General features: G+C 40.4%; 1 protein-coding gene across 1 annotated transcript; it reads right to left on the minus strand.

Moving 5' to 3' along the window:
- Positions 1-3516: 3516 nt before the first annotated feature.
- Positions 3517-6546, minus strand: LOC311506415 (ethanolamine-phosphate cytidylyltransferase-like; the record flags this gene model as incomplete). The annotated part of the gene is made up of 12 exons (XM_084570364.1): positions 6458-6546; positions 5965-6126; positions 5773-5839; positions 5609-5693; positions 5496-5537; positions 4935-5073; positions 4658-4740; positions 4492-4569; positions 4108-4173; positions 3970-4035; positions 3806-3894; positions 3517-3637 (listed from the first exon to the last, which is right to left on the minus strand). Exons 1-12 carry the CDS (start codon positions 6537-6539, stop codon positions 3517-3519), a joined length of 1080 nt encoding a protein of 359 aa, XP_084426490.1. The 5' UTR covers positions 6540-6546.
- Between the last annotated feature and the right edge of the window lie 4009 nt (positions 6547-10555).

The following is a 10555-nucleotide window of genomic DNA, read 5'->3' on the forward strand; positions in this document are numbered from 1 at the left end:
TACAGTAGGTAAACTATTCTGCCTGGCTGAAAATAAAGTTGCCACCTGGATTTAACTAAGCAAATAGGTAGGAGCCTCCTATTGGATAATTACTGCATGGGTGATTATCTTTCATCTGGCAACAAGTTATTTAACCCCAACTGATGCAATGAGTAGCTTCTCATTTCTTAAACAACCATGCCGAAAAACACATATCCCGTGGTCGTGGAAAATATGTTAGTCTGTTTGAGAAGGGTCAAATCATTGGCATGCATCAAGCAGAGAAAACATCTAAGGAGATTGTAGAAACTAGTAAAACTGGGTTAAGAACGTTCCAACGCATTATTAAAAACTGGAAGGATAGTGGAGAACCATCGTCTACGAGGAAGAAATGTGGTTGAAGAAAAAATCCTGATTGATGGTGATCGGCGATCACTTAAACGTTTGGTGAAATCAAATCAAAGAAAAACAACAGTAGAACTCAGGGCTATGTTTAATAGTGAAAGTAAGAACATTTTCACACGTACAATGTGGAGGGATCACAAGGGATTGAACAGAACAGCTGTATAGCCATAAGAAAACCACTAATCGGTGAGGCTAACCTGGGAAAAAAGTACATTAGCAAAAGAAAACTAAAAATAAAAATAAATAAATGAGAGGATAAAAAGTAATATAAAATAGAATAAAAATAAATAAAATAAAATAAAATAAAAGTTTCACCACACTACCGGGTAAAAAGCCATTTGAAATAGATACATTTTAAGTTTTGATTTGAAAAGGCCCAGGGGGTCTCATGTATGAAGGTTGCGTGCGCACAAAAACGTTCTGTACGTACTCGCCCTCGGAAAAGTTCAGTTGGTGTCAACAGACAGCACAATATCATTGTGCACCTTTAATAAGACTCAGTGCTGTGACGAGGCCTAAACCCAGATTGAAAATTTTCAAGAACAGAGTTGTTTTCCAGAAAGGGCTGTAGCTGTATTAAAACAACTTTTTCTAAAATTTTAAAGAGAAAGGAAATATGGGAAAAAGGGTCTAAAATTAGATAACACTGAGGAGTCAAGGTTAGGCTTTTTAAGGCCCTAGAGTGTTAAAAAACAGTTTCAGCACTCTAGCATGAACAACATCCAGTGGGCAATTTGTAGACTTCAAAGATTTCACTATGTCACTGAGGGAGGAGAAAGAAACCAACTCTGGGACAATGACTGCTGCTAGAAATTATATCAGACAGATACTGAGATTTTGCCTCTCGTAGAGCCCTCTGATAATATACAAAACATAATTTCGCTGTGGCTCTCAACACTGCGGTAAGATTTTCTTCCCAGACAAAAACTGCTAGCATGTGTTTTCGATAGTAAAAAAACAGCAGGGCTGATTTGCTAGGGACAGCTGGGAATGGCTGCATCAGGTTAATAATAAAAATATGTCTTAAAAATAAAACATGATGTGATTAGACTGTATTGGTCTTGGGGATAATTTAAAAACAAAAACAAAATTTAAATCAGTTCCACCTTTACTGATGTGATAAACACAATAATGCAGAAATAATAATCCAACACCTCCAAATGTGCCTCACAGCAAGAAGGTCCCAGGTTCGAATCCATGGGCCGACTGGGCCTTTCTGTGTGGAGTTTGCATGTTCTCCCTGTGTCTGCGTGGGTTCTCTCCAAGTACTCCAGCTTCCTCCCACTGTCCAAAGACATGCTCATTAGGTTCATTGGTGATTCTAAATTGGCCGCAAGTGTGCAGGGTGTACCCCGCCTCTCGGCAGATCACAGGGATAGGCTCCAGCCCCCTGTCCCCCACCACGACCCCTCACAGGACAAGCGGTTACAGAAGATGAATTAATGAATGAATGAGATGAGACATGACTAAAAAAGTAAGCAAAACCACGAGAAGACAGGAAAAGCCCTGACAAGAAGCACAGTTAGCTTTTTATCAACTGGATGACATTATTGTGATGGACCTTATTCAGTCTAATTAACAGTCATAACATTATTTCTTGGGCGGCACAGTGGCGAGGTGGTCAGCACTGATGCCTCACAGCGAAAAGGTCCCGGATTCGAATCCATGGGCTGACTGGGCCTTTCTGGGCGGAGTTTGCATGTTCTCCCTGTGTCTGCGTGGGTTCTCTCCGGGTACTCCGGCTTCCTCCCACCATCCAAAGACATGCTTGTTAGGTTAATTGGTGATTCTAAATTGGCTGTAAGTGTGAGTGTGAATGGTTGTCTGTCTCTCTGTGTTAGCCCTGTGATAGACTGGTGACCTGTCCATTGTGTACCCCCACCTCTCGCCCGATGGCAGCTGGGATAGGCTCCAGCAGACCCCACGACCCTTAACAGGAACAAGCGGTTACAGAAGATGAATGAATGAACATTATTTCTTATACCACTGCTAAATAAGTAGTATACTGTTTGATAAATACAGGAAATATTCTTAGAGTAAATTGTCTCTGTGTCTTATGAGTTAGGATGACTGTAATAACCATTCTGATCATAGACACTCAAGAGAATTCTATTTGTTTAATGCTTTCCAGGAAACGTACTGAAAACAACTAATGAAAACCGCTATCTGAGTTGCGAACATTACACTTCCAAACCAAAGGCCATAATAAAAACATCTATACAGTAGTTAATGTGGAGGAGATGAGTAAGACATACATCTAGAAAAATATTATTTAATCCCACTTGATATGCAGACAAAGGTTACTTTGTTCATGAAAAAAAAAAAAAAAAGTTGTTTGTTTTAAAACTAATGCACTCAAAAGACCATTTTAGAGTTAAAGAGCTCTGAATATTTCCGGAGTAGGCTCTGAATATTTCCGGAGTAGCTAGTGCAATCCAGAATAGGATATGATATGTACCTGAGGTCTCCTAACAAGTTTCAACCAATCTTCAATTCTAGCCAGAACAGGAAAGCAGGGAAATGTTTCTCCAAATTCTTGAGTGATTTCAGCATCTTCGATGAGCCTGTGGTCAATTTATAATAGATACAGCAAAGGTAAATTAGTAATTAGTAAAAAAGCAGCAACAGCTCAATTTCCATGCCAAATCAAGATCAAATGCCCACTTTTTTTATATGATTAAACTCCTGATTAATATCTCAACACAGCGTAAGCCCAAAGTCCTTGATAACATTAAACACTTCTGAAGTCAAAATAATCATAAAAGCATTTGAAAACATAAAATACAAATTTGAATGTATATATAGTGGCCTCTTCCTTGTTCCAACTTATTATATATCTTATCGGTGTGATTTTTGACTGACATGGACATATATTGCATATGCAGAATATGGATCTCCGCGCCCCATTCACATCCACACCTCCAAACACACACACACAAATAAAGACCTTCTCTAGCAAAAGTACTGTTGTAGATGATCACACAGCAGGCTACTCCACTCTGGTTAAACAACAGGCTGCTACAAAGACTGCTGTTATTAATATGATAATAAGATAATGTATGTAGGTGTCGTAACACTTCCAAAGGGGTGAGTTTGCTGTTCATATTAATTGAACTTGAGTTATGCTGACACTTAGTGTCTACTAACAGCTTGGGCTGTTTCTTTAGTGTTTTCTTCCTCTTGTTGCTTCATGGCCTGGATCACAGCAATCTCTCTGGCCTCTTTGTTCTTGTTCCTTGCTTCAAATAGCAACCTGAATTACACAAATGATATACATTATGCCACATGATCAATCCAATGTATTGCATATTTAGCAGGAAGTCATTAATGTCCAATTTGTTACCTTAAAAAACGGTGAATGCTAGAAGATATACAGTATATTTATTATAATGATATAATATGTATACTATGTTTTTTAAACCTGTTTTTGATTATCCTTTGCACAATGGCATCGGTAGTGAGGCTGTTCCCACTATCAACAGAAAGCAAGATTCCTTTCCTTCTGGGCACCTAGGTATGAAGCAAAATTGCCAAATCAGACTCCTGAAGGGTAACTGCATAACATGTCTAAGACTGAAGTCTTACAGCATAAGGGTCAGATCCATCCTTATCAAAGCATATTTCTGTCTTGCCATGGCAAACAAGATCCACCTGTGAACACAAAGTCACGTGTAAGTATTTTTATTTTTGATATATTGTTCGATATACACTGTCTTTACTTGCCTTGAAGTGTTCCAGCAAGTCTTTTGTTACAGCAAAAGGGGCACCAATCACTACTTCAGACACGTACTGTAAAAAAGCAAATAAAAATTGATCAGTCATTTATACACATGTGGACAAAATTGTTTGTACCCTTATGTTAAAGTCCAGGCCAGTTTCATTAGTTTGATTATTAAAATGATTCTGTCGAATCACAATTAAAAATCAATGTCTGATTTTTATTAGTTCATTTTCAGTAAATTTTTAGTTATTATTACTTCTGTCTGTTTCAAGTTATTTCAGTGACCACAGTGGATTTTCTTTCTTTAACGGAAGGGAACCAACAATTTTGTCCACATCTGTCTTTGAGCACATTGAACTAAAATTACATGAAGGCTAAGAACACACTCGGCAAGCAAGGACGCTGAGCGTTCTCTCATGGATATTCATGATGGGGTAGTTTTTCCCTTTGTAACGATTCACCTCCTGAAAGATATGATATATGAAAGGATGTGTTAATAAATGCACAGAACACTCAACTCAGGGAGGTGGTAAATGTCTCAAACAGACTCACCTGATCAAAGTGTAACCCAACTATAATGTATGACTTTTGTGCAAGCTTATGCACTGCTTCCAGGAAGTCCACATGGCCAATATCTGACAAAGACTTGTCAGGAACAACTGCACGTTTCAAAAACTTTGAACAACCATGTTGTAGCAACAATTCTTAGAATTGTAATAATTGATACTATTCACACATAAATAACAACAGTACATGCATTTTGAATGAATAAAATGTAAAAATGGTCTTCAGAAACATAGCTATTTTTTGTGATGTTAAAAAAGGTTACGGAAGAGGTCGAATGCTCCTGCCACATAGAAGATAGTGTCTCCAGGTTGAGCCTCCTGGCCTGAAGCAAACTGGATGATCTTCTGAGAAGTCTGTAAGAACTGGGACACACCTGTCCAGGGACTGTGGCCTTGCTGACTCTGTGACCCCCCACAACCAAGAAACAGTAAAAATGAGTACTTTGTGTTGTAGTTGCAAGAAAACAGATGCACTTTGGTCTTACTTTGGTATAGACCTCTTCATACTGTGTGAGACCAGAATGGATCTTTGTGCTTTGATGCTATTTAGAACCACTGCTTGGTGGCCAAGTTACTTTCCTCATTCAGTAACGGAACTGATATTCAGTGTTTACTGGCCTATTGCCTGATTACAAAGTGGGTCCACAGTAAAGACCTTTTGTTTTATTACTCTTCTGCCAACTGAATGACAAAGCAGCTAAGGAAAAGGAAGAAAAAGAGCCACTGATGTTGTTCCCATTGGAATGTTTGCCAGTAAGGTGAGCGATTTTCATTAAGTGAGGAGCAAAGCATCGAATTAAGCCAGAAACAAATGAGGTACTTACCTTTCCAAAGTTGTCTGTGTGCTTCTGATAGTCTGATCTATTCTAAAAAGAAGAGAGGGGAATATTATGTTTGTGCTCTGATCTAAGGGCATACAGAGAGTGAGAATACTCACAATGTTGCTGTGGTGTGCTTTGGTCATCAGCAGCATCCTGCCAACTAGGTCTGTGGTTGAAACTCCCTGGGTTCTCTTACATTCCCTGTCACAACATGATGCACAATGTAACTTCAATAGTACACAAACAACACCCCACCCCTGACTGTTACTCAGTCACTCACCTGTACCGTCCTGACTTCTTCACCTCCTCATATGTATCTTTCCCATCCACAGTTAGTGTTATATCATCTGAAACAACAGTTTACTTGGCGTATTTCAGGTCCCAAATCAAATATCTAAGTATTAAGAATGTTCTAGGATTACTAATCTATTTATATGTCGAAACAAAGACATGAGGTGTTGACGTATTGTACCTCCATGTACACAGAAATCACAGTTGTATTTGTCTAGGGTCTCAAGGGTGGTCACATAAGGAGCTCCTTCCACGACCTCATCTACCCATTTTATGGCCTTCACCATCTTGTATCTTTCTTCCTGAGTGAAGACTGGTGGACCCTTGTGCTTTGCAATCTCACCTTGAAATTTAAAAAATACACAAAGACAGATACTCTTGACACAAAGATCATGTAGACTGAGATTACCAGAACGGAGAGACTGAACATCAACATGTGTGACATTCTCATAAGCTATTGTGACTGAATGCAGCAACACGTCATGAAGTTATGAAGTCCTATTAGTATGTTCATTGCAGGTGATATACCTCCCTATACTAAGCAGGTAAAGGTAATAGGAGAACTGGGAAAAAAGCCAAATATCAGCACAAATGAGCTTGACTTTAGACAGGTAAGGGAAAAGTGGAAAAGAGAAGGGAGGTAACAATGTCTATGCCATAAAGTTCATCCTTACTGTCTGTATGAACTCCAACAATGAGGTAATCTCCCATGGCCTTGGCCTGGCGTAGCTGGTTGGAGTGGCCATAATGCAGCATGTCATAGCTGTGAAAGAAAAACACAATAATATATGAATATTCACAAAAGATACATTGTTGCAGTAAGTACAGTACCTGTACGGCACTGAACCCAATTGGCAGCCCATGGTCCACATCTAGTCCGGAGAAGCCAAATGTATGGCCCATGTATTGTCATAATATGTGACACAATAATGCACAACATGCATACAATATGCACTGGCATTATACATATTACAATACAATACATATTATAGCTGTATATGCTCCTTAACTAGCTTAGCCGTCTGTGAACTTATATTATCAATATCAGAAGAAGCCATCATGGCCTGTATGAAAAAATGCAAAGTCGACCAGGAAAATCGCCAGTTCAAATCTGACTGGACCAGTTTTATTTTACCGGACCACACCAATGCTAAGCTGACTTTCATGATATGCATGCAAGACTGTAGGGGTGTGTTGAAAGCAGCACTTCAACACTAGGAATGCCACAAGTTTTAATTGCAGCTACTTCAGAAAGATTGCCTGAGTCCATCATTGTCACCTCTCTCACTGATTGATGAATGAAAGTCCATTTACAACACCACACTACAAATAATAATTTAATCTGTATATACCACAAATTTTTATACTTCAAATGCCACAAAGCTTTATTTAAAAAAAACAAATGACTGCAAAGGGATAAATGAAACAGTGGAAAAGGCAGTACTAAACTTTAAATAATAAAGACATTAAAATAATACAAAAATAAAAAGCAAATTAAACAGACAACAAAAATGTCTAATAATGTGTTACTGAGGTAATCTTATTCTGTCTCTGTTTTTGCAGTCACTTGGCTTCCCTTGTTACTGGTGTTATTGGTGCTACACAGAGGTATGTCAGGCATTGTTAGAAAAGTCCAGGGTATACTTTCCTGCTGTGTGCCATTTGATGTAGGACTGTTGTTTGTCACTGGTCCAGAACATGGTCCACACATTTTCATCATGGAAACAATTGTTTTGAACTTTGTTTCAAGAGTGCATTTTACTATCCTACTACTAATAATACTGATGATGATGGAAGTAGGAGCAAAAATAGCATCTCTACATGTTGTGAAGAGAAGGCCCTGGAGGAGGAGGGATCTGAAGGAAGTAGGAACTAGGAGGATTCTGGCTTGATGAGAGCCTGTGCAGGTGTGCGGCCCTTTGAAACCCTGCAGCAGAACCCTGGGCTCTCTCCTTGCAGCAATCGTTTGTCTGAGTAAAATGTGAATTCTTATGTTAGTACATTTCTTATTCTGAAAGATAATCATTTAGTTACCTAGTTTGATTTTTTTTTAGTTGATTTTGTATGATAACGTTTTATGTTGATTATATTTAAAAGAGAATGATGTATTTGTATCCTTATGTATTTAGATTCATTTCAATGTTACCTATTTTTCTTTAGATAAAACCAGCATCAATTGCCTGCCATCCTAGACAGAAATAAATCCAGTGAAACCAGATCTTACAGTGTCTCATTGTGCCTGACCGCACAACTGTGGTGTTGACAACTTTCTGGGTACCCAGCTCAAACAACACTTAATACAGTTAGAGACGAGCTATTTTACATGGTTCTTCGAGCCGGATTGGGTCAATGCTATATGGATGGAGCACCAAGGAGATCTGGTAGACAACCCCAACCCCCCTCTCATTTAACTGACTATGAAGCAGAGTATATTGGCCGTAAATATAGATCATCCACAACTGGTCAACCACATGTGGCCCTGCAGACTGAAGAATCATCAGTCCAACCCGCAGCAATCCATGCTCCAACAACCACTCCCTATTCTCAGACATAATTTGTTAAAATGCAACATGGCATGGATGAGATGCGCAATATGATAATGCAGCTTGGAGTTTCAGTGCAAACTTTAGTCCACCGTCTGGATAGCATGGCCTCACCACGTAACTCTTCCACTTCAGCTGAGGCCTCTACCCCTGCATCTCCAACCCATCATAACTATCCTCCTTGTGAACATGATCATTCTTGTCAAGTTGGTCAGTCTTTAGTGGATGAACTTTGCAACTGCTTAAGGCAATATGAATCCCAGGCCACCTATTCTCCACATGGCCTTCAGTCTCCACCCGCTCTGAGCCATGCATCTCTTCCTCCACCACCTGAATCCTTGCTGCCTACACCAGAACCTCAGGCTCTGTCGCAGTTAGCTTCTGAGCCGCATGCTAGCACCCACACTCCCAGGCTTATGACAGACACTCAGGCCAGGGGTCCCCTGAAAGTTCAGAGTTCGAACCCTTCACCTCAACACTTAGGGCATTCTGCTGCCCCCAGTGTGACACCTTTGCAGAATAGCTCAAACTCTGACGGCTACTGCTGGCATCCATTTCTTCTCTCACCCTCAAGCTACAGGCACAGTGCACACTCAAGTTCCAGCTGGCTTCCTTCCACAGTTGCCACCGTCACAACCTGCTGCTCCCTTCCATCCTTATCAGCAGCAGCAACCAATGGTGCCACCTGTCACCATACCTGTGTACCAAACTGCTTCATTTACCATGAAGGTCCTTCATTCCCTTATTTGATTCATGATGACCCTCAGGAATTTGCAATGCTTAAGATGGCCCTTCATAACCTCCTATCCCCAGAGGAACCTGAACCTATTAAATATCACATCTTGCTGGATCACTTGAAGCTAGACTCTGCTCGACAACGTGCCCTCTCCTATGCCAACAGCCCATGTCCTTACTCCCATGCACTGGCTGCTCTTGAACAGCGGTATGGCCAACCGCACCATTTGGTACTGAGTGAAATCAATGCCATCCAGGTCTTTCCATCACTACGTGCTGGTGATTCTAACGGCTTCAGTGACTTTGCCAGCAGGATTAGTGCACTAGTAGGCATGCTGCAGTCTATGGGTAGTACAGCAGGACAAGCAGGGTTAGCCTGTGCTTCTCATGTGCAAACCCTTCTGGCTAAACGTACCCCTGAGCATGTGGCTAACTATGCTCACTATGCACGTTCCACCAGTCCTGGAACCTCAAACAACCTGGTTTATTTTGCAACCTGGCTGGAAGCTGAAGCACAGTGTCAGATGGTGGCCTCTCAAGTCCGTATAAACCAATGGAAGCAAAGACAGCAATATTCAAGTGAAAGCCATGGGATAGTTGGATTTGGTTAATGGTCATCAACCAAATCCAACTTTCCCATGGCTACAATATTACATGGCACAAGCAGTCCACAACCCCCTGTCACATCAAAAGAGAGGACTCCTGCAATCTCACAGTCAAAAAACTGTAAGAAAAATCCCATCTGCCCATACTGTGGCACCAAAGACCACCACCCTATCCGCATGCCCTGAATTCCGTCGGCTAACTCCTGATGAGATCCATAACTGGCTTCAATCTCATAACCGCTGCTGGTGGTGTGCCCATGATCACAGAGCAGTGCAGTGTGACCTGTAGAAACCCTGTCCAAAATGTAATGGAAAGCATGCACCTTGGCATCCTGCACGAAGCCAATCAGGGAAAGCCCCCCTCTGGAGTATCTTACCTTATCCGCTCCAGCAGTTCTGGTTCCAAGGTTCTTTTGAAAGTGGTTAAAGTGTTGCTAAGCTACACTACATAAAACAACTGTTATTGGTTCAAAGGGAATTTGCCTTTGACTCGGCATGCATCACAATATTTGGCCCTTAAATTTAATTGAGGGACTCTGCTGAAAACTTTAGAAAATCAAGCAAAGGTGAAACTTTGTGTACATTTTTTTTCACTTTTTGAATTATTCTGGCTCTGTTCTTTTGTGTATTCAAGAATATGTATGATGTTTTGAAGCTCATTCTGTTCTCTCAGCTACAAATGACTCACTATGTATTCTGAAAAGACAGATGGACAGACAGACAGACAGACTTTATTTATCCAGAGGACAATTGGGCTCTTTCCAACTAGCGTCCCAGTGCTATTAAACGCTATTGACCATTTTATTGAAAATAGTTTAACTCAGTAGTTTTACTCTCAAATAGGCTATGAACCATTACTTCACAGAGGCTTTAAATTGTGTGTTAGTTG

This window comes from Chelon labrosus, assembly GCF_963514085.1.
Source record: "Chelon labrosus genome assembly, chromosome: 21".
In the NCBI taxonomy this organism is placed as follows: Eukaryota; Metazoa; Chordata; class Actinopteri; order Mugiliformes; family Mugilidae; genus Chelon; species Chelon labrosus.